This window comes from Amblyraja radiata, chromosome 10, assembly GCF_010909765.2.
Source record: "Amblyraja radiata isolate CabotCenter1 chromosome 10, sAmbRad1.1.pri, whole genome shotgun sequence".
Classification (NCBI taxonomy): Eukaryota; Metazoa; Chordata; class Chondrichthyes; order Rajiformes; family Rajidae; genus Amblyraja; species Amblyraja radiata.
The window spans coordinates 22,596,000-22,620,849 of NC_045965.1; the positions used below are offsets into that span (position 1 = coordinate 22,596,000).

Below are 24,850 nucleotides of genomic sequence, written 5' to 3' on the forward strand. Positions count from 1 at the left end.
TCCTTAAGCTGTGACCCCTTGTCCTGGACTTCCCCTACATCGGGAACAATCTTCCTGCATCTAGCCTGTCCAACCCCTTAAGAATTTTCTTAAGATTATGGTAGTAAAGTCAACAAATAGGAGTCTGACTTAGGTGTCCATGTTATCTAGATGTTCCTGAGCTCTCGGGAACCACAATGTTACCTTTGAGATGGTCGGTGGGGGCGCTGCAAGCCGGCGCCCTGTCAGCAGCATGTCCGTTTTTCCCCAACTTTTTTTGTTTTTTTAGTATGTTTTAAAGTATGTTTTTTGTGTTTCTTTGTGTGTATTGTGTGGGGGGTGGTGTGGGGGGGTGAGGGGGAAACCGCTTTGGTCGCCTCCTCCACGGAGAGGTGACTTTTTCCAGGTCGCCTCCCCCGTGGCCTAACAACAAGGATCGGGCGGCCTTTCCCGGAGACGCGCCCGGGGCTTCAGCGGCGGGCGCAGCGTGGGCTCTCGGCATGGAGCGGGCGAGCCCTCGCTGGGGCTCGCCGGAGGGGAGCGCTCCGTTTCGCTGGCCCGCGGCAGCCGGCAGCCTGAAGCCGCGGTCTGCAGAGTTCCAGCTGGTGCCGTGTCTGCAGCCTCGTGGGGGACCCGGGAGAAGAAGAAGTCATCACCGCCAGCCCGCGGCCAACTTCTACCACGGACCCGGCGTGGACTTAACATCACCCCTAGGGGGAGCTTCTACCGCCGGCCCTGCGGTCTGCGGTGCTTCTGGCTGCGGCGGGGACTTTAAATCTCGACCGCCGGCCTGCGGCCTACACCAACCTAAAGCCGCGGTCTCCGGTGAGGAAGAGCCGATCCTGGACTGACTCTGGACTCTGGTCCCGACCACGGGGGGAAATGGAGGAGGACTGGCCAAATTTTGTGCCTTCCACCACAGTGATGAATGCTGTGGTGGATGTTTGTGTTAAATTTTTATTGTGTATTGTGTGTTCTTTATCATTGTACCGCTGCTGACAAATTCATTTCATTTGCACTTTATGTGCAATGTGACGAATAAAACTGATTGTATTGTATTGTGATTGATTGATTGAGATGGTACACATGCAACCAAGCATTCCGGGCCAGATGATATCCAAGTAACATCCCACAAATAGCTGCAAATTGGGAATCTGAAGGGAGAGATGAACGGGGACAATTGCAGCATTGCACAAAATGTTGAAGTTGTTGGCTGACAAGGCTCCAGGTATTGGTCATACGGTCTGAAAATAAATAGTAAGTAAGATAGCTGAGAAGTTGATTTTAAATTTCCAAAATTCCTTGGATTTGGGGAAGATTCCACTGGATTGGAAAATTCCTTTATTCTAAAAGGGAGATAGAAAGCAGGAAATCCACAGATGAATTAGCTTTATACATGTCGCTAGAAATGTTTGAAGGTGTCATGGCATAATAGTTAGATTTAAATCATGCTAATAAGTTAAAGCCAACATTGTTTTTGAAAGTAGACACAAACTGCTGGAGTAACTCAACAGGACAGGCAGTATCTCTGGAAAGAAGGAATGGGTGACGTTTCGAGTTGAGACCCATCTTCAGACTGATGTCAGGGGAGAGGGAGATACATAGATGGCTTGTTTGACCTATATTTTGGAGTATGTTGAAGAAGGAACATGCTGTAAATGAAGGGGAACTAGTCGATGTACTGTTAATAGATTTCCTTGAAAGGCATTTGATAAAGTCCCGTATCAAACTGCAGGAGAGTTCAGTACAGGAACTAGTAGAATTGCTGCCTCCTAGGTCTAGAGACCTGTATTCAATCCTGACCTCCCGTGCTGTCCGTGTGGTGTTTGCATGTTCTTCCGGTGATTGCGTGAGTTTCCCAATGCTATGATTATGCCCACATCCCAAAGCTGTGTAGGCTGCTATAGTTAAATGAACAATCCAAATTGTCCCTAGTTTGTAGATAAGTGGTGGAATCTGGGAACAGTGGTAAAGTGGGGGGAACTTGTTGAAACATACATGATCTTGACTCGGTGGGTATGGCGAGGACGTTTCCTCTTGTGGGAGAATCTCGAAGCAGGGCCATCATTTTAAAAATAAGAGAGTTGCATTAGAATGTATCTCTTGGGTATTTAGCTGCTGCCCATTGACACCAAAGTCCACGGTTGGCCCTAGCATTCAAAATCAGACTGGCGGGAGACCTGGTATATGATTTAGGAACTTGGTTACTTTTGAAAGATGTCAGTTTTATCGTCTAGTGAGAGCATTCCGCTGGTTCATGCCCTAACTTCAAGCACCACATATGATTTAGTCCAACAGTCCTTCTTCTTCTTGCATATGGCGTGCACAGCCTAAAGTTGCAGGACAACTTGTACTATTTGATCTTACTTGATTGTGCACGCTAGGTTGATTGCATTCGTCGAACCACGTGAAGGTTGCAATCTCCCACCCCGTCTAACAGTCCTATACAATACTGAATAAGTGTTGCTCTGAAATGCAGTTGTTATGCAGATGGAACATTAAACGGAGGCTCCAACTCAGAGTCTCGGGTAGATCTCAGATGAGTTTTCCTTTGTGCTTTTGCCTGTTCAAATGCTATAATTCGATGTGGAAGGTTTGCTCCTTAGGTACGTGGATGAAAGCTTAGGGCCCTGGAGAGTATTGTAAAGCAGAAAGACTTGAGGAACAAATACACAGTTCTCTGATAGTGGTGGACACGGTGGTCAAGAAGGCATTTGGCATCGGTAGGGGTATTGAGTGCAGGAATCGGGACATCATGCTACAGTTGTATATTATCTTAGTGAGACAACATCTGGGGTATTGCAGGCATTTCTGGTCATCCTGTAACAGGAAGCATGTCATTAAGATGGAAGGGATGCAGGATGTTACCAAGACTCGAGGGCCTGACTTAGGAGAGGCTGGATAGACATTCCTTTAGACTTGAGACACAGCAAGGGGAGCAGACCCCTCGGCCCACCGTGTCTGCGCCGACCAACGATCACCCCGTACACTAACACTATCCTACCTAGGGACAATTTATACATTTATCAAAGCTAATTAACCTACAAACCCGTACATCTTTGGAATGTGGTAGGAAACCAGAACACCCAAAGAAAACCCATGCAATCACAGGGAGAACGTGCAAACTCCTTACAGACAGCACCCGTAGTCAGGATTGAGCCCACTGTAAACCAGCAACTCTACCGCTGTGCAACTGTGCTACCCACAATGATAGGCTGGGATTTTTTTCCCTGCAGCATCGGAAGCTGAAGGGCAAACTTGTAGAGGTGTACAAAATTATGAGAGGCATAAATAAAGAGAATGGTAATAGCCTTTTTCTCAGGGGAGTCTAGAACTAGAGAGCCTGGGTTTGTTAGAGAGGGTAGATTTTAAAGAGATTCTGAGGGGACATTCTTCACGCAGAAGATGTTGCATATATGGAATGAGTTGTCAGAGGAAGCTGAGAGGGTGAGTACAATGACAATGTTCCAAAGGCATTTAAACAGGTACATGGATAGTAAAGGTTTAAAGGGATGTGGGACCAACACTGGGAAATGGGACTAGTTCAATTATAAAATCTGGTCGGCACGAACAGGTTGAACTGAAGGGCCAGTTTCAATGCTGAATATGTCTATGATTCTCCATGGGCAGAAACCTTAATTACTTCAGACAAGTCAATGGACAAATGGACAACGGACAAAATATAGCGGTCAATCTAAACCTTGCACTCCTACGTCTTGGTACCTAAAGCAATAGATTCTACCTTTATCTCTTCACTTTTACTATAAAATGAACATTTTGTGCTATGCAATAATCAGAGCTGCAGAATTAATCCAGGTTGTTCTGTTGGCCAGCACAACACCTGAGGCATGGGCTCTTTCTCCACTGGCAAAGTCACTAACATTGGGTATTCTGGTAACACAGTTTCTCCACTCACACCTACTTTGAAATTATATAAAGAGCAAAGGCTTGCTCATCTATCCTAATTACATTCGATTGGCATTCATTAACACAGGCTATAACTCATTAATAATGAATATATCAGCAATCTTTAATCATGGTGAGAATGTCGGTCATTTGTGCATTGACGCTGGTCATTCTAATTCACTTGCACCATGGATTACCTGAATTTCCTTATGGAATCCCTGCAGCAACCAACCTCCTGGTTTCCAAGCTCACAGTTTTGCTTTTGCAAAGTGCTTTTATGTGTCTTTGTCTGTGTTCTGGTGTTACAAATTAATGGTTCAAAATTCAGCACAGGTAAAAATAGATTCTCGTTGCAGTGGTGTTAAGAGATACTTGAATGAATTTGGATTGATGAAGTGTGTACTGGGATAATGGCTTTAACTGTTGTTGTAGGTGTAAAACTTGCCTGCAAGCATAACACCGAGATAATCAAACCTATTACTGAATATTTGGTGAGGCACTGCAGGTGGGAGGCATTTAGCTATCATTAATTTGCCAAGTCCTTGAGAGCTATCCACTTATTACCACTGACTGCCCTTTCCCTGAACTCTTGAAAATGTTCACTTCAGGTTAACATAGTTGAAAGTTGTTAATAGAATTCTTTCAAAGTTGCTGAATGAACCAAAGATAGAAATAGCAGAGGCATGATCATAGTCTTTCAGTCTTCATTGGATATGGGAATCGTAAAGATGGACATGATAGTTAGTCATGTTACATTATTGTTCAGGGACTGAGATAAAGCAGGAAATATAAAATTGGTGGAGGTGGGGTGATGGAGAGGTGTGGTAAGCTGTTGGAGAACATTATGGTGGATGAAACAACCCTTAATTTGGAAAGGCATGGGTTAGTCAAGGAGAATCAGCAAAGGTATAAAGATTTCTGACAAACCACTTTATTTTTTCAAAAGGGAACAGAGGAAGTTAATCAAGGTAGTGTAGTAGATCTAAGACATACAGGTTTGTAGATTAATTGGTCTGGTAAAAATTGTAAATTGTCCCTAGTGCGTTGGATAGTGTTAGTGTACGGGAATTGTTGGTCAGCATGGACTAAGTGAGCCGAAAGGCCTGTTTCTGTGTTGTATCTCTAAACTTAAACTAAATTAAACTATACATGGACCAAAATACATTTGACTAAGTATCCTAACGAGAATGGGAGGCCATGGAATTATCAGGAAAGGGGCAGTGTGGCTTTTGTTTCAGAGGCACAAAGTGAAGAATTACTTGCTATGACTCTCAGCCCATCAGCTCCATGCCGGCTCCCTGTGGTGTAATCCCATCAGTCCCTTTCCCTTCCTCTAATTTTCCTGTAGGCCTACAATTTACTCTCTCACATTTGCTCAGCAACTCCTCTTTAGTTCCCTTGCCACTAACTTACAGTGGGAGACAATTAACCTAATGATGCATCTTTGGGATGTGGGTGAAAGCTGGAGCAGCACATGGTCACAGGAAGAAAGTGCAAATCTGCACAAAAGGCAATGCAGATCAGGGTTGAACTTTGGTTCCTGTATTTGTGAGGCAGCAGCACCACCTGCTGTACCATGCTACCCCACAGGGATTAATGCTTCTAGGACAGCGAAGATATAGCCTTTAAGGTGAGAGGGACACAGTTTAAAGGAGATATGCGGAATGCGTTTTACACCGAGGGTGTTGTGTGCCCAGAACGCGCTGCTGGGGGTGGTGGTTGAAGCAGATACTTTTGTGGCATTTAAAAGATTTTTCGATAGGCATATTGATATGCAGGGAATGGAGCAATTTTGGTTATGTGGAGATAAATGATGGTTTTGGCATCATGTGCAGCACAGACATTGTGGGCTGATGGGCCTGTTCTTGTGTTGTATTGTTCTATGTTCTAGTGGTTGGTTTGTAGTAGAGTTGGTCAAAGTTTACTTAGTGATCAGCTATTCAGTTCAAATCTTAGAAATGACTTAAACTCGAGAGTGGGGAGGAATTCCTTGTTCCCAGGCATCTCACGATATACATTGAAGCAGAGAAGCTTTGCTGAGCCTTTACAAAGCTCTGTTATTGTGATGAAGCTGAATTTTAGTTAAAAATATAAGAAGATATTAAATTGGCTTCTGGGCTAGCTTACAGCTTATATTTAGTCTCAAATTAGGCTTGCCTCAGGTTGCAGTGTGTGGGATAATAAACACCATAACATTGTCTCCCAAGGGACAAGCAGAGAGAAACAGCTAGTCACATCTTTGAAGTAAGATGCCATAAACCAAATGGCCTATGTTTATGAAGGACCAAATGACAGCGAGAAAGCAGCGAAAGATCTAGGGTGATCTCTGGGAAGATAAAATGGCATTATCCAAATAGCCAATGTTTATGAAGGACGAGAGAGGAACAGGGAAGTGGAAAGATAAAATGTCGTAAACCAAATGGCCAATGTTATCTTGTAACATGTAAACAAAAGGCCTTTGTTGTGATGCATTCTGTGGAAACCTTTCCCTGTACCTCTGACCATGACTAATGTCTGAAATGTGCTAAGGGGACAAAAAAACCCTATTTAAGGCAATGTAATTCTGTTGTTCAGTGAGGTGAATGGAGGACGGTCAAGTGTCTGTAATGGTCACTTGACTGGAGTTCTCCCTCCCTTCCATCGGCCGATGTTAAGTAAAGTTGTGAACTGGTCTACCAAACAGTTTGTGTGGTGTCTGTTTATTAAGAAGCGAACCTGGTTTAGTAGTTAACAAAGTAGCTTTTTCATTGGCGTAGTTATGCAGGCCTCGCTGGGACCACATCAACGGCTGACTGTGCAAGAGGTTGCAGAGGTTGCCGGGATTGGAAGGGAGATAACTGAGCTCTATCGGCCCCCTTGTCAGACCGACTCCCTAGAAACTCCCGGGAACATCTGTGATCCTTCATCAGACATTGAATTGGTTCCCTGCCGAGGTTCTTAGAAACAGACAAAGGTAAGACCAGTTGGGCTTTATATTTTTTTTTAAGAAGGGATTGTGTATGTATTTTTAAGACAGAATTGTGTATGTATTTTTAAGAAGGGCCTGTGTATATTTTTAAGAAGGACTTGAGCAGTTTCTCTTTCTCTCTCTCTCTGTCTATCTCTTTGTTTTCTTTTTTTTCTCTCTCTCTACTAAGGGCTCATCGGCCTCGTTGAGACATCCGTGATTTATCGGGTTGAGATACGGGGGTTGAGGTTTGCGTCTGGCTTATTGAGACATCCGAAGAGTTGTCGGATTGAGAAATAAGTGGCGTTGAATATTAAAGATTTAAGAAGTCTGCCAGGTTGAGAAACAGGGGTCCCGGTTAGTGAGTCGGCTTCGTTGAGACACTTGGGTCGTATATTAAAGAGTTAAAAAGTCAGCCAAATTGAGAAACTGGGGTCTCATTAGCGAGTCGGCCTGGTTGATATATTTGGAACGATTCGGAATTAAGAAGTCTGTTTTCTCTTTCTTTCTATCTATCTATGGGGAATGCTCTGGATAACAGTCCAACATATGTGTTATTTGAATCCTAGGTATAATAAGAAATTTAAAATGTTAAGTTACAAGTTGACCAAACGGTTAGGGGATGAAGCCTGGCCAGTAGGGGGAACATGGAATGTCGAGACAATTAAAAAAGCAGAAATGTTGATATGGGAAAGGAAGGCAGGAAAGAAATGGAAGAAAGGAATTAAAACATGGGAAGCAGAAGCAGTGAAGAAGCATGAGGAGAGTATAGAGTTTGAAGTTGGATGGATACTGTATGTAAGAAGGGGATAGAGTTAAGAAACAAGGATAGCACTCGGAAAGGATGGAACGTATTGCAACTAGAATGCCAGTGGGCAGAGGAACAAGAGGAAATAATTAAAAGACAGACAGGAGGTGAGAAACAGGTGATGGTTAGTAAAAAATAAACCCAGTACTGGTAAATCCTCTGGAGGAGACTTCATGTCTGGCACGACGACCCTATTTGGTAATAAGATGAGGAGTTAGGTAATCTTGGGAGATGTCCACATCCCTATGCCCTACCAGTAGCAATGGCATCTTTACCTGGGACAGTTCCGTCAGTAACATCCCTATACCTTGAAGTTCTGACCTTACAAAGCTCCCCAGGATTGGGAGCACGGGAATGCCTTTCTGTGCGTAATTTGTTTAACGCATTGATGCTACCAGAACAGCTGGTCATTGTTAAATAGGTTGTTGATAGTGTATCCAAACAGGGCAGCCTGTACATCCAAATGCGTAGTGTCAGCAGCTAAACAGATGCTAGCAAATAGAACGGTCCTGCCAAACATGAAGGAGGTATGTACATTACAGAGGGACGCCTCTCATATATAAAAATAACTATGGAAACAAGAGGGCTGTGCCATTGATTCAGCACACCCCGCTTGGACAAGTTGGTGTATTCGATACATTTTTACTCGTCTTACCCATGCTGGTAAGGAGGGAATGATAGGATAACAAAGGAAACGTGGTGGCAGGCCTCTGAATGTAAAATTTGCCAACAAAGTAATCCAGACAAACCATTTAAGATACCCTCAGCGGTGACGCCAATGCCATCACGACCGTTTGAATGCATACAGATTGATTTTATTGAAATACCAAGGGCCCAGTGTTATAAATATTGCTTAGTGATTTTAGATTTATTTAGCAGGTGGAGTGAAGCTCTACCAACCACTAATAATACTGCTGAAACTATGGTAACATTGTTGTTAAGAGAAGTTATTCCCAGGTTTGGCCTACCTAATGTCATAAACTCAGACAATGGTCCTCATTTTAACCACTATTAATAAGGAAATATGTGCACATTGTAATATTCAACAGCAATTTCACTGTGTACACCACCCACAGGCATCTGGGATGGTGGAAAGAGTCAATGAGGATTGCAAAATAAAATTACCCCGGAGGTAAATCCTTTTTCTGACAGGCAACTATGTTATAAAAAATTGGGGATGAAGGAAAATTTGATGGAGAAATGAGGAAAGAGCTAGGGAGACTGAAAAGTCAAGGGGAGTCTGACTAATCATGATCTGGATCAATGTCCAATTAGGGTTAGGTAACCAGGATTTTGGTAAACAGAACTCTTGTCAGAAAAAGGGAAAGTAAATTACAAAGAGACGTCTTTGAAGATGAAATATTATATACTGCTGGTAAAACAATGTTTTTGTATATGTACTGCTTGTAAAACAATGTTTTTTATGTGGAATGTGTGAAATTCAAAGCAATGAGCAAAGTTGTGTGTCACTTTAAGAAGTTTGTCCTTTAAAATGCAAATGGAATGCAGTTTATGGTGTGCTCCGTTAAGAAACAGGCATGAATGGGGGGGCGGAGCTTTACTCGAATGATAAAATGTGTTGGTTGATTATAAGTCTTTTGAACCAAGTTTTTTTTTAAAAAGACTCTTCCCGATTAAAGTGTTAAATGAGATTGGAAATGTCAAAATTACAGAGAAAAAGAAAATGTATTATTGATTACTGATTCTGAGTGGGAAAGATTGTTTTGATATGATAACAGAGGTTGTCTTTTAAAATGCAAATGAAGCAAGATTACTGTTTTCAAGCAAACAAAAAGATGTTGAAGCATGTGCTGTGTGAGGGAAATTAGGTAGATGAAAAATTGTCTTATGACTTACAAAAGGGGGTTTGAGGGAAGTAGATTGGGGAAGAGAACATATTTGGAGAATTGAATATTTAGGTGGGGAGAGCCTCTTCGGATATAATTGGATTAAAGAATAAGTTCACAGGGAAGTGTTAAGAAGGAACTGAGATACGAGGATCAAAGGAAGACAAAAGTGCTGGAGAAACTCAGCTGGGAACAAGATTCACAACTTTTTATTGATACAGGAAAAGCTGCTGTCCACCCCCTGGAGAGTGGGGGGGAAGCCACCTACAGGCCCTGGGCAATTAACTAATTATGTATGGTCGGCAATTAACCCATGTCTTGCCAGATCTACATTCCCAGGTTGGAGGAGTTTTTGCTGGAAACCAGTGACCAAGGCCATAAAAGCTATACGATGATGGTGCTGGGACAAGAAGAAATTGAGATTGTGTTGAAAAGAACAACCAAGTGTTGCTAACAACATGAACTGCTGTAAAGATTGAAGATCATCGTCGCTGGATACATTTGATTGACTGTGAACAGTTTGTGGAAACAAGGACGATAGGCTATTGAGGCTCCCTTTATTCTGGGGTGGCCCAGCCCACATGGACTGAACTTTCTTCAGAATGGCAAGCTTGCGGACTAACCCACATTTAAAGGATGGTACACACCTCCTTTTAAACAAGATTGAAGTCAAACATGACAAGCGCAGCAAAGATTTTCTGACTACAGACAGTAAGAGGTCTGCAAAGGCCAGTTAAATCTACCTGTTTTTGCCACAACCAAGGCACTGGTGTATTTTTAGGAAACAGTATATTTGTGACAGGCATTGTTATGTTGCAAATGCAGTGCCACACAAGAGAAGCATGAACCAGTTACACCAGCACACGGGGAATTCCAAGCGAAGCCGAATAAAGGCTGAGCAATTTTAATGATCCTTTTCCTGTCCTATGGTAGTATCTTAGTGTCACGTCCGGGGGAGGTTGGTGGCCATTTAAAATGTTTGGAGGGACTTGTGGAACGATTGTCCACTATGAAATGATTGTGTTACTAGTGTACTATTAATTTGTCTGATGGGATGCTTATGGTCTTTCGTATGTACTCAGCAAGGACTGTAGTTGTTATCAAAATTTTGATAAAAGGATGGAATGATGAAGCTGAATTTTAGTTAAAAATATAAGAAGATATTAAATTGGCTTCTGGGCTAGCTTACAGCTTATATTTAGTCTCAAATTAGGCTTGCCTCAGGTTGCAGTGTGTGGGATAATAAACACCATAACATTGTCTCCCAAGGGACAAGCAGAGAGAAACAGCTAGTCACATCTTTGAAGTAAGATGCCATAAACCAAATGGCCTATGTTTATGAAGGACCAAATGACAGCGAGAAAGCAGCGAAAGATCTAGGGTGATCTCTGGGAAGATAAAATGGCATTATCCAAATAGCCAATGTTTATGAAGGACGAGAGAGGAACAGGGAAGTGGAAAGATAAAATGTCGTAAACCAAATGGCCAATGTTATCTTGTAACATGTAAACAAAAGGCCTTTGTTGTGATGCATTCTGTGGAAACCTTTCCCTGTACCTCTGACCATGACTAATGTCTGAAATGTGCTAAGGGGACAAAAAAACCCTATTTAAGGCAATGTAATTCTGTTGTTCAGTGAGGTGAATGGAGGACGGTCAAGTGTCTGTAATGGTCACTTGACTGGAGTTCTCCCTCCCTTCCATCGGCCGATGTTAAGTAAAGTTGTGAACTGGTCTACCAAACAGTTTGTGTGGTGTCTGTTTATTAAGAAGCGAACCTGGTTTAGTAGTTAACAAAGTAGCTTTTTCAATTGTGCTCAGTTGTGGTCAACTGAGCACAACTTGGAAGATGTAAAAATCCTGGAGAGGCACAGAGGTGATTTGCCAGAATGGTTCCAAGAATAGCCTCAAGGTTGGGTTGGAAACAAAGGCATTGCCTTCCTTGCAGAAGTCTAAGGAATAATTGATGGAAGTATTTACTGCCTAAATACTTTGCGGAAGGTGGAAATAGAAATAATCCCAAGATTTTAAAAGGAAATTGGATGGGAACTTGATGGTAATAAGGAGATAGAGCTACAGAGATAAGAGAAGGCAATGAAATGGGCTGGATTGCATCCCAGAGACCCAATGAATTTGATGGGTTGAATTGCCTCCTTCTATACTGCAACAAGTCTCCATCAGTTGCCAGAACCTGCCACAAATACCAGTTATCCTTGCAAACGCAGATACATTTCCAGGATTGTTCTAAATATGATTGCAATCTTGAGAACAGCCTGTCAACATGCAGAGTTGAACTGATTCTTCAATGTGATAATTGTTTTACCTCAGGCTGTGTATTCAGCATCAGCCTATCCTTGTCCCCACTTTGCCAGTGTTTGCAATTCCTGCTGCATTTGCCTGCTCACAAAAAGTAATTTGCTGAAGACCAGCATGGAGCAGCTGCGAGACGGGGAGGAAAGATCGGGAACAGGAGATAGAGGTTATGGATGAGCTTTAGGCTGTGCATGGATGCCGTCAGTGACAGTGGGTGAAGGGGGGAGGATGGAATATCAATGGATGGTGGTGTTAGCAAGGAAACCAAGGCAGGCCAGCCGAGTGAAGGGTTTACCGGCATGGTGATTGATGCTTTCAACGATGGGTTAAAACTCACCCATGTGGACTGCAGGTTGCTGACTCCTTTCCCTCCCACTGATTCATCTGGGGTAACAGCATCAGTTGCACTGCTCGTGCTTCCATCAGATTAACAGCTACAGTCTCATTACAATCTGTCTGTGCTTTTAAAACAAGGAAAATGCTGTGAAACAAAGAGGAAATGCTGGTAACACGCAGCAGGTCTGGCAGCACCTGCAGAGAGAGAAACATTTAACATTTCAAGTGGATGGAAGAAATGACTCCATTTAAGTGCAATATGTTCCTATCGGTGAAATTAAACACATAACAAACATAGAAGACAAATAAATCTGCTGCCCTCAACCCAGGCCAGTGTGGAAATGGACAGACTGGAGACTGATCCAGTGTTGAAACCGTCTCTCCTTCTCTGCTCTCTTGCAGACAGTGATAATGAATTGTCAAGCGGCACTGGGGATGTTTCCAAAGACTGTCCTGAGAAAATCCTGGAATCATGGGGGGATTTGCTGCAGAGATGGTGAGTATCGCAAGCATCCATGGGGAAATAAGCTTGCTTTGTGATCTTCCTCTGCTCATTTCTTCTGCGGTATTCGACAGAGCTAATAAAGGAAGTGAGTCAGTCCATCCTATTTTCTTCCTCCCTCCTTCGATCCCTCCCTTCCCTGTCTCTCCCCTCTCTCCTTCCATCCCTCCCTTTCCCCTCCCTTCCCTGTCTCTCCCCTCCCTCCCTCCATCCCTCCCTTTCCCCTCCCTTCCCTGTCTCTCCCCTCCCTCTCTCCCTTACCTCCTTCCTCTTCCTCCCCCTCTGTTCCTCTCCCCCTCCCCCCTCTTTTCCCCCTCATCGCTTCCTCCCTACCTGCTTCCCAACTCTTTGCCCCCCTCCTCTCTGCCCCCTCTCCCCTCCCTCTGTCCCACTACCATTTTGATGAAGAGCATGAGAATTTTTCCTGGTGTCCTTGCTGATTTTTAATCTCTCGATTGAACAATACAGCATGGAAATAGACCCTTTGGCCTACTGAGTCCACGCTTACCTTTGATCTCCTGTTCATATTAGTTCTGTGTTATCCCACCTTTGCATCCACTCCCGACACGCTGGGGGCAATTTACAGACGCCAGTTAACCTATAACGTCACAGGGAGAACGTGCAAACTCCACGCAGACCGAACCTGAGGTTTGAACCCAGGTCTCCGAATTGAATTGAATATGTTTATTGGCCAAGTATTCACATGCAAGGAATTTGCCTTGGTGCTCCGCCCGCAAGTGACAACATGACATAGAGTGACAATTAATAATGAAACATAAAACATTAAACATTAATAATAAAGCATCATTGATTAATAAACATGTGAATTAAATAAAATACCAGAGCAAAAGAAGGCTACAGATTTTTGGTTATTGGGTAGAGCTACTACTCGTTGAAAAAAGCTGTTTTTATGTCTGGCTGTGGCAGTCCGGAGTCGCCTTCCAGAGGGAAGTGATTCAAATAGTTTGTGGCCAGGGTGAGAGGGGTCAGAGATGATCTTACCCGCTCGCTTCCTGGCCCTTGCAGTGTACAGTTTGCCAATGCAGGGAAGGTTGCAGCCAATAACCTTCTCAGCTGATTGGACGATTCGCTGCAGCCTCTGGATGTTGTGCTTGATGGCTGAGCCAAACCAGACCATGATGGAGAAGGTGAGGACAGACTCTACGATGGCCGTATAGAATTGGACTATCATTGCCTGTGGCAGATTGTGTTTCCTCAGCTGCCGCAGGAAGTACGTCCTCTGTTGTGCCTTTTTGAGCCTCTGGTGCTGTGAGACAGCAGCCCTACCAGCTGTGCCACTAAATTCTGAGGAGGGCAAGTCAGAGTCTTTGGAGAAATGGCATCTGTGACAGGCCAGCATTCCCTCAGTGTGGTAGACTTTACTTTTAGACGTTAGCAATACAGCGCAGAAACAGGCCCTTTGGCCACAGAGTTTGCGCTGGCCAGCAATCACCACGTACACTTGCATTATCCAATACACTAGGGACAATTTACAATTTTACAGAAGCCAATTAACCTGCAAAGCTGTACGTCTTTGGGGTTGTGTTGAGACCACAAACAATCCAACAGTGAATTTGAAAGAAATGATACAGTGCAGGAGGGGTGCTGAGTTTAGCAGTACTAACGCTTCATTGTGATTTGTCCTCAGTATTTACACCTACTGACAAAGTCTGTTCCTTCAGGCACAGCAACCTGACAACCAGACCCAAGGGGCTGCCTGTCCTTGTTCGACGTGGAGTACCAGAAGCACTCAGAGCGGAAGTTTGGCAACTGTTGTCCGGTTGCCACGACAACCAGGCAATGCTGGAAAAGTACAGAATCCTGATCACTAAGGTAGGATGCAGCTCAGCAACAGAAGTTGAATTAAGTGTCTCATTGACCAAACATCCAGAGTACGTTGTTGCTTCATCATACTGTGATCAGACTTGTAGACCTGTGGTTTTGTTTAAATTTGAAGTTTGGAGGTCTGTATATGTATCCCTTTATAGTCCCGCTGGATTGTCCTCATGCTTGCAGAAGAATGGATATGTTCACACCCAGCTGTGTGGTCCTGTTCACAACTTGTAGTTCCACAGCACAGTATTCGTAGTGTTGCAAGTGTCTATATTCACACCTTTACACCAGCAGTTCTGAATAGATAGGTGCGAACCTGTGATTCTGTGTTTTGATTCACAGGTCCACACGTATGCTCACTAGCAGCCCCATCACAACATGTTCACGGCCATTCAACAAATATATTCTTTCAAGCTTAGCAGAAGGATGTGTTTGAACGGGCAGTTTTCTTGCATGTTTTAGATGTGACTGGCTCTACATCATCCTCTCAGCCCAGGGAAATCTCTGCTCTGCAAAACTCTCCCAGTTTCACTGTTCCACTTGCTGTGGCACACTCCTGTTCAATGGTGTTTAATATTGACATAAGGTTATTTTTTCCTTTGCAGGTGTATTTCAAGTTTCATTGCACATTTGGGCTTTTGTAACATTTAACAGTCATGTTGGATTTCTGTTGTCATTAGTTTATCTTGTGCCTTTTTTAAATTTCTGCTGTGTTTTAAGAATTTCTATTAATTTGCCTGAGCAAAATGCACCAGCTGCGAAATGCTGTTCACAGTGAGGTTGTCTTCATTGCCTGGTTTATTCATCCCCTGACGGTTTAACTTTTGAACTCGCATTGGGTGATGATTGTCTACCATTGTATCGTTTCATTAAACTTCCCCAATGGGTTGGGGACTAAATCTGGAGATTGCGCTGAGTTTGGAGGCTGCACTGAATTTGGATAGCTATTGATGGAGGCATGTTTTATACGCTTGCCTTTATTCCTTCTGCACTTGCATTTTGGGGTTGTTGGAAAAGCCATCTGTTATGTGGGTGCATCAGGACCAATTGTATACTGTAGCGAGCACTGTGGCATTCCAGGTCTGCAGTGTGGCATCCTTGCTGACTGGTGTATTGACTCGGGTGTAATTGTAACTCAGGAACCATCCTTTGTTGGGGGCATACATTCACATGGCTGGAGATGGGCCACAGCTTATTTCCCCCCAACGCTGCTTCAGTCATCCTGTTACATTCCCCAAAAATACCAGGAGAGAAGTGAGTGCAAAATGGAGTTAGGACAGGACATGAAGTGGGATGAAAGAAGACCAGTCAATAGGTAATGCATGAAGTAAGAAGAGAGAACTGCATTTGGTATGATGGGTAGAATCTGGAGAAACAGGAGATTGTCATTGGGGAAAGAGAGAAGGAGATCGAGGGGGGAAGAGGGAAGGAGAACACGAGGAGGAAGAAGATTTAGTTGGGGAGAATATAATGGGAGGTAGGCACAAGGAGTTCAGTAGGTGGAAGAGGGAAGTAGGTCTGGTGGTTAAAGAGGGAAGGAGATTTGGGGTGAACGGGGAAGGGAATCGGGTGAGGAGGGAAGGGGATCGGGGGTGGAGAGGGAGGGAAGTTAAAGAGGGAAGGAGATTAGGGAAGTGAGGAGTGAAGGAGATTTATGGGGGGAAAGTGAAGAGGATTAGGGGAACGAGGCAAGGAGATGGGAGCAAAAGAGGCTAGGACATCTGGGGTGGAGTGAAAGGGGGAAAGGTCCAGAGGGAGTGGGAAATAAATCAGGGGAGGGGGAGGGAAGATGCAGAAACTGGTAGGGAGGGGTTGAGGAAGGGAGGTCGGAAAAGGGGAGAGGAAAAGAGGTTGGGTGGGGGGTAGGAAGGATGCCGGAGGGGGAAGACATAAGAGGGTCAGGAAGGGGAAAGGGAAGTTGGTTGGGAATGGGAGGAGGAAGGGGGTCAGTGGGGGAAGCACAATGGGAGGGGGAGAAGAAAGGGGGTTCAGAGGAGGTGAGAGTAGGTAGGTCTGAGAAGGAAGGCAGAAACAAAACAAGAAATAAGAAGAAAATGCTTGAAATAATCAGCAGGTCATGCAGCATTCTTAGAATGAAAAGCAGGGACAGTTACCGGTCTGAGACGGACGATCAGGTACTGTATCCATCTTCGCAGAGAGTTGATTCACATAATACACAGAACTGAATAAGTCAAGCAGACTCTGTGAGAAAGAAAAGTGGGTGAATCTTTCTGGTCAAAAACGCTGCAGATGCTGACTATCTGAAATAGATAGAGAAAATAATGATTCCTACAGTTGTTCTGCTGATTCATGTAGGAAACACTGAATGTGCTGGCAATCTGATAATCTGCGATAATTTTCAGCATTTGCAGTGTTGACATTCCAATTCCAAAGGAAGGTCATCAGCTGGAAATGTTCACAAAATATGTTAATTAAAATAACTACTTTATATAAAGAGATAGTTAAGAAGCCAATAGCCAGATATCTATTGTTGACTTCATCCCTCGTCCATATAAAGGGCATTGGTGAAACCATATCTGAACCAATGTTAGTGTTGGTCTCCTTATTTGAGAAATAATGTTACAGCATTGGAAAGAGATTGGAGAAGGTTTACTAGATTGACACAGGTAACTTCTTTTATGAAGAAAGCGTGGACAAGCTGGATCTGGTGGAATATAGAAGAGTGAGAGACGACTTGACTGAAACATATAAGATCCTGAGGGAACCTAGCAGCTTTACATCTTGTGGGAGAATCTAGAACCTGGATTAACATTAAAAATAATGGATTGACCCTTTAAGACAAATGAGCAAATTATTTTCTCTCTCAAGGTCATGATTATTTGGAACTCTCCTCCTCAAAAAATGGTGGCAGCAGCCTTTGAATATTTTTTATAAAGATTTAGATAGGTTCTTGATAAGTAACGGGATGAATGTTTACATTAATTATTGTCACGGTACCAAGGCATAATGAAACGCTTTGTTTTGCATGCTATCCAATCAGATCAAATAATATTATACATAAATGCAATCTTGTCAAACTCAAGTACAATAGCAAAGGGCAAGTTATAGAGTGCAGAATATATTTCTCAGCATTGTAGCACAACGGTTCCAGAGACAAAGTCCAATAACCTCAATGGAGTAGAGGCGAATCAGACAGTAACCTAGCTTAAGGAAGGAAGGGCCGTTCAGAAGCCTAACAACAAAGGGTAAGAAGCTGTACCTGAGTCTGGTAATGTGCTCTTTAAAGCTTCTGTACCTTGTGCCGACCGGAAGCAGCAAGAAGAAGGAAAGACTGATTGGGACAAGTCTTTGATTATATTGGCTGCGTTTCTGCGGCAGAGTGGTGTAGATGGAGTCAATAGTGGGGAGTCTGGTCTGTGTGATGGACTGAGCTAAATCTATAACTCTACAGTGTAGACAATAGGTGCAGGAGTAGGCCATTCAGCCCTTCGAGTCAGCACCGCCATTCAATGTGTTCATGGCTGATCTTCCCCAATCAGTACCTCGTTCCTGCCTTCTCCCCATATCCCCTGACTCCGCTATCTGTAAGAGCCCTCTCTAGCTCTCTCTTGAAAGTATCCAGAGAACCGGGCTCCACCACCCTCTGAGGCAGAGAACTCCACAGACTCACAACTCTGAGAAAAAGTGTTTCCTCGTCTCCGTTCTAAATGGCTTACCCCTTATTCTTAAACTGTGGCCCCTGGTTCTGGTCTCCCCCAACATCGGGAACATGCTTCCTGCCTCTATCATGTCCAAACCCTTAATATCTTATATGTTTCAATGAGGGGACCTCTCATCCTTCTAAACTCCAGGGTATACAAGCCCAGCCGCTCCATTCTCTCAGCATATGACAGTCCCGCCATCCCGGGAATTAATCTTGTAAACCTACGCTGCACTCCCTGAATAGCATGAATGTCCTTCCCCAAATTAGGGGACCAAAACTGCACACAATACTCCAGGTGTGGTCTCACTAGGGCCCTATACAAATTCGCTTTCTTCACTGCCTGCTGTACCTGCAAGCTTACTTTCATTGACTGTTGAACAAGGACCCCCAGATCCCATTGTACTTCCCCTTTTCCCCACTTGACACCATTCAGATAGTAATCTGCCTTCCTGTTTTTGCTACCAAAGTGGATAACCTCACATTTATCCACATTAAACTGCATCTGCAATGCATCTGCCCACTCACCCAACCTGTCCAAGTCACCCTGCATTCTCATAGCATCCTCCTCACAGTTCACACTGCCACACAGCTTTGTGTCATCTGCAAATTTGCTAATGTTACTTTGAATTCCTTCATCTAAATCATTGATGTATATTGTAAATAGCTGCGGTCCCAGCATCGAGCCTTCCGGTACCCCACTAGTCACTGCCTGTCATTCTGAAAGGGACCCTCTTTGTTTCCTGTATGCCAACCACTTCTCTATCCATGTCAGCACTCTACCACCAATACCATGTGCCCTAATTTTGCCCACTGATCTCCTATGTGAGACCTTATCAAATGCTTTCTGAAAGTCCAGGTACACTACATCCAATGGCTCTCCCTTATCCATTTTCCTAGTTACATCCTCAAAAAATTCCAGAAGATTAGTCAAGCATGATTTGCCCTTCATAGATCCACGCTGACTCGGACCGATCCTGTTACTGCTATCCAAATATGCCGCTAAATGTGCCGCTTTCGTGCGGTCTTGAGCAGAGCCGTTCCCAAACCCGAGCTGTGATGTAACCGGAAAGTATACTTTCTATGGTTTCTTATAGAAATTTGTAAAAGTCATTGGAGACATGACGAATTTCCTCAGTCTCCGATGAAAGTAGAGGCGTTGGTGTGGCGCCTTGGCTGTTGCATCAATATGGTCGGTCCAGGTAATATTAACGGCAAGAAACTTGTACCTATCAACCCTTTCTACTTCGGCACCATTGATGCCAATTGTGGCATTTACTCCACCATTTACTCCATCAACCCGTTGAGGGAAGGATATCAGAGGTGTTCCACATTGCAGGTCCCCTGTGCTTTGTGATCAGGAAGGACAACATAAAAGGACTGAGAAAACCGCGAGGGAAGAAGTTTAAGCGGCAACACAGGTCTTGAATTAGAGAATATATTTATTATAGGATTTATTTATATGCGTGAATTGCGCTACATTACAGACAGTTCAAACTTTTAATCCATCCATAACAAAGCCAAGCACAAGTTTAAAAAAAAGATGGAAGATAATTAAAATGATATATTTCAAGAGTAGATATAATATATATATAAAGTTGTGTATACTGTATATATGCTTCTAGTTCCCCAGCTTTCCACACCAAGGCTTGGAATAAAGTCCCTCAGCGAGGCTGCGCGTGCTTCTTTGTCAGTTTGATGGCTAGCATGCAGTATGCCAAGGAGGAAGAGGAGCACCATTGTGTTGTCAGCATCGCTCTGTTCTTGGTGTGTGATTTATAAAGGCAGACAGAAGAATAATGGCCAGTGAAATAAATGCTGTGATTAATATGCTCAAAACTAACATGTATCAGATTTTACAGCAGCCCTTTCTGCTTCAGCCAATGGCTTTGAGTTGCACGAGTGTGCTGGAGCAGGTTTTTTTCATTTTCAGTGGTGTGTTAAATGAATTGCATTGCTTTTTGTTAGCTTAGCTCAGATGCATTTTAGAATACATTTGTGACTAGAGCATGCTTTTAAATCCCTTTGGATTATGTGAAAGAGACTTTTGCTTTTTTTCTGATTCTCCCTTGCGATGAATTGGAGATGAAATTATAGTCTAATGTGGAGTTGTGGGTTTGGGGTGACACAGATGGTTACTGGAATGATTTATCAAGCAGTTCGAGAGGTGACCTTAGAAACAGGAAAGCAAAAAGGACTTTCATTGAGCAGTGCATTTTGTGACCTTATAACAAGTGATTACTGAAGCAAATATAGAGTGTTAAAGTTAAAGCCAGTTTGTGTACAGCAGATAGTCATGCGATGATTACTGATCATCTATTGTGTTTGGTGCATTAGACCAGGGTGACATTTACTTGATGAGTTGAGGAATAAGGACATGAAAGGTACGGTTGTGTACAATGGATTCTCATCTGAGCCTTTCCCATTCAACAGTGGTGTGAAGCAAGGCTGTGTATTTGCACCGACTCTCTTTGGGATATTCTTCTCCCTGCTGCTGACTTACACCTTCGGGTCATCCCTGGATGGTGTCTATCTACACACCAGATCTGGGGGAAAGCTCTTCAACCTGGCTCGCCTGCATGCTAAAATATAGGTCCTCATCAGAGAAATGCTCTTCGCCAATAATGCAGCACTTACATCCAACACAGAGGAGGGTCTGCAGAGGTTCATTGACAACTTTGCCCACTCCTGCAGAGAGTTTGGACTCTCAATCAGCCTGAAAAAGACCGACGCCAGTGTGCAGAACGCTAGCCACGCACCTAACATTAAAATCTGTGACCACACGCAAGGATTTCACCCACCTCGGATCTACAATCTCCACCAACCTGTCTCTGGACACTGAAATCACCAGGTGAGTCGGGAAAGTGCCAGCCACCATTGCCGTGACCTAAAAGGGTGTGGAAGAACAAGCTCCTCACTGAAAACATCAAAATACGTGTGTACCAGGCATGCGTCCTCAGCACCCTCCTGTACGGCAGGCAGCGAGACATAGACTACATACATGCGCCAGGAGTGCCCTCAAAAACCTTTCATATGCGATACCGTAAATGGATTTTCAGTATCTCTTGGCAGGACCGCATCCCCTTTGGCAACTTTCCGGAGCATGCTGGAATCCCCAGCTTGCTCTCTCTGCTGAGTCAGCGACACCTCTGATGTCTTGGCCACCTTCGACAAATGGTGGATGGCCGCATGCCAAAGAACATCTTATGCGGCCAGCTTGCAACTGGCTTTCGGCGTATTGGACGGCCTGCTCTCCGCTTCAAAGATGCCTGCAAGTGGGATATGAAGGTTTGTGGCATCAACACTGACAATGGGGAGGCTGCGGCAGAGGGTCGCTCCACATGGCGTGAGATTGTTCAGGAAGGCATTAGGAGGGCGGATGTGGGCAGGAAGTTGCGTGCTGCAGAGAGGAGGGCCGGCGGCAAGAAGCGAGCTTCTACAACCCAAACAGCCTCCTTTCTCTGTTCCCATTGCGGCAAAGACTCTCACTGGAGAATTGGGCTGGTCAGCCACAGCAGGCGCTGTCAATGCATGCAAAGACCCTGGAGACCTCACTGTGGCACAGAAGCATGGTCTTTCGTGACGTTCAAGACTTTCGAGACTGCCAATGATGTGGAATAAGCTTTGAAAAAAACAGTTTGATATTTACTTTTTGCTTCAGTGGCTGCTGGACACCTGCATTACAATTCTGGACTGGGCATGTCAGCCTGGTTCTGTGCTTCATGCTCATGTCCGGTTTGATCACATAAATCCCTGCCTCAGATTCACTCTGCCATGATGGCTTCTGGAATCCTTGAACAAACTGCATGTCTTTGAAAGTTTGCCGAAGAGTTCCATTTTAATGTTTCTCGAGTTTTATTTGCCATTACTTTGTGACATTTGTGAGCCAGATTGCCATTCTGCTCTTTCTTTAATGTTTCCTGGTGCCTTACAAACTCCAGATCAGTGCTCCACAATCATTTAGTCATTTCACCAATAAAACCAGTTCCATCTCTGAATTGCTCTTCGTACCATTGGGAGAAATTGCAGTTCCCTTGAAACTTGCCCATGATATTACACGTTTTTGTAGAGAATGGAGGAGTATGCCATGTGCAGGCAGACAAGAATAATTTATGTTGGCATCATGTTCGACAGATACTGTGGGCTGAAGGGCCTGTTCATGTTCTGTGCTGTGATGTTCTATGCTTTGCCTTATTGAGAGGTCACGTTGGGGTTGCTCTGCGCAGTTTAAGCAATCTGGTGCGGGAAATGCGTAAAAAACATGACAGACTAAGCAGACACAGATTAAAAATAAAATAAAACAATTCCTCCAGTTTGATGACTTCGAAAAGATCATCCACACATTTATCTCCTCCCGTTATCTCCAAAACGCCACAGCGAGACTCCTGACGGGCACCCGAAAAAGGGACCACATCACCCCGATCCTGGCCTCTCTCCACTGGCTCCCTGTGCGGTTCCGAATAAATGTCAAGATCCTCCTTTACGTCTACAAAGCCCTTAACGGGCTTGCCCCCACCTACATCAAAAGTCTGCTTACCCACCACCTCCAGGTCCCTCAGATCGGCCGACTTGGGGTCACTGAACATCCCGCGGTCTAGGCATAAGCTCAGGGGCGACCACGCCTTTGCGGTTGCAGCTCCTAGACTGTGGAACAGCATCCCTCTTCCCATCAGAACTGCCCCCTCCATCGACTCCTTTAAGTCGAGACTTAAAACTCATCTTTACTCTCAAGCCTTTCTTGACGTCCTCTGAGTGAGGGGTATATGTATGTATTTATGTATGTACTTAATCTATGAACCACTGTTGTATAACGTTAGTACCCCCACCAACTTTGGCCAACGAGAGTTGTTTTTTAAATGTGCTATATAAATAAAAGTGACTTGACTTGACTTGAAAGAACAGGATTTTTTCTCTTTTCAGAATCATCATCGTCAAATGACATGAACTGTGATTACACAGGTCAGGGCTGGGAAGTGGTACTGGGGTAAATCTTGTCAACACATTATATAAATGCTGCACTATTGTCAAAAGTGACACAAATCGATGAGGCCTATGGACTGCTTCTCATGTCGCCTTTCCCCTGCTATTTATGATTTCAACCCAGACTGAGTCAATATCGCTATCCAATGCCTCTATATCACGACTCATTCCTTAATTTGATCCCTTTGACTCCTTAACGGTATTAGAACATTGTATATTGACTGGAATATTCAGCACCCAGTCCTGGTCAAACTGCCAACACATCTCCATAATACTTAATAAATCATTCTCGTGTTGCTCTCTGTACTGTCAGCACATTTATCATTTTTCAGATACCACGTACATTCAAATAGAGACCAACCCTCTTTGACTTTGTGCATTTTATTCTCCCTGGGTTTTCTCTGTGCTGCCTACTGCTGTTTACATGTTCAGCCCCAGCCTGTCACAATTTGCTTTTCAAATTTCTCCTTCATTATCTTGCCACCGTTCTTTTCTTTCCTCCTTATTTATGAAATATCTCATTTTCAGAGTCCTCTTCCACTCCTATATAGTTTAACTGGGATGGGGGAATATTTATTAGCTGGGTTGATTGAATTCCCATGCATGGGGTGTCAATAGGAGGCTCCCAATTTAATGTCATAAAATGTCAAGGGATGGATGTCAGATCCATTTGAAAAATTATCTTACAGCTGCTAACTGTTGCAGTGTTTTTCCAAGGAATACATGAATACACTAAGGAAACCACATTCATGTTCTCAATGTGTCTTGAGCATGATGAGCTGCAGATACAAGTTATAATCATGGAATTTATACAAGTATGTGTCTTTTGCAAAATGGAATTTGCACTGGGGTTGAAGTGCAGTGTTGAAGGTTCCCCATTCAACACTACATTTGGGGTTACTGCTGTAAATCCATTCTGCTCGTGCACACCTTCAAAGGTCCCTGGTTATTAATCATTACCGTTGAGCAAACAATTGCTGAGTGTATCACTGTCAAAGATAGTGCAGTATTAACATGGTGCCCAGGCAAAGGTTTGCCCCAGTACCACTTCCCTGCTTTCACCCACAATAATTACAGTTCGTGTTTAATGGCGATTCTGAAATTGACAAAGATTCTTTGAATTTTGGATTTGTTGAGCTCTTTATAAATCTTCCTCAGCTGGGAGATCACCAGATTGTGCACAGGATTATCAAAGCTCTTACTGATTTTGAAACTTGCTTTGTTGAGTAACTGTTCTCAGAAGCCTACAAGCAGTCTGCTTCGTGTTCAGTAGGATCTTAGTTAATTGGTGTTTGAGGAAAGGGAGATCTTTCTCCCCAGCACTGCTGTGCAACTGCATGTTAAATTAGTTTGGGTAAAATTCCCCAATCAGCTAGCATTTAAATGTTTCCCCAGTTTCTTTTTGTCCTGTATTTGAGGCTATTTTCTTCATAACTCTAACAGTAGGTTAATTTGGACCGTTGAAAAAGTACTAGAAAGCAAGGGAGAATGATGTTGCATTTAATTTTAGACTGATATCCTGAAGAACTACTTCTATTAATTTTCTTCGGTGTACTTTAATTTAAGGCACAATGGCTTTCAAGAGAGTAGGAAGCTAAAAGAAAATCCAGGATTAGAATGTATAATAATTCAAATCACTATTGTGAACGTAGGGCAAAATAAAGAGGAAAAATAATATTTGCAGCATCTAAGGGAAGGGATGAAGGTTCAGAGAAATGAAGAACACAGCAGTATTAACT

The 24,850-nt window shown here is 43.6% G+C and overlaps 1 protein-coding gene across 3 annotated transcripts in view; it reads left to right on the forward strand.

Annotated features, from left to right (window-relative positions):
* rabgap1l (RAB GTPase activating protein 1 like) overlaps positions 1-24,850 on the forward strand; it is a 271,539-nt gene that overhangs the window by 74,272 nt on the left and 172,417 nt on the right. For all 3 annotated transcript variants that reach the window (XM_033028335.1, XM_033028336.1, XM_033028337.1), the window contains exons 12-13: positions 12,538-12,631; positions 14,320-14,470. In XM_033028335.1, coding sequence (XP_032884226.1) covers positions 12,538-12,631; positions 14,320-14,470 — 245 coding nt within the window. The remainder of the gene's footprint in view (positions 1-12,537; positions 12,632-14,319; positions 14,471-24,850) is intronic.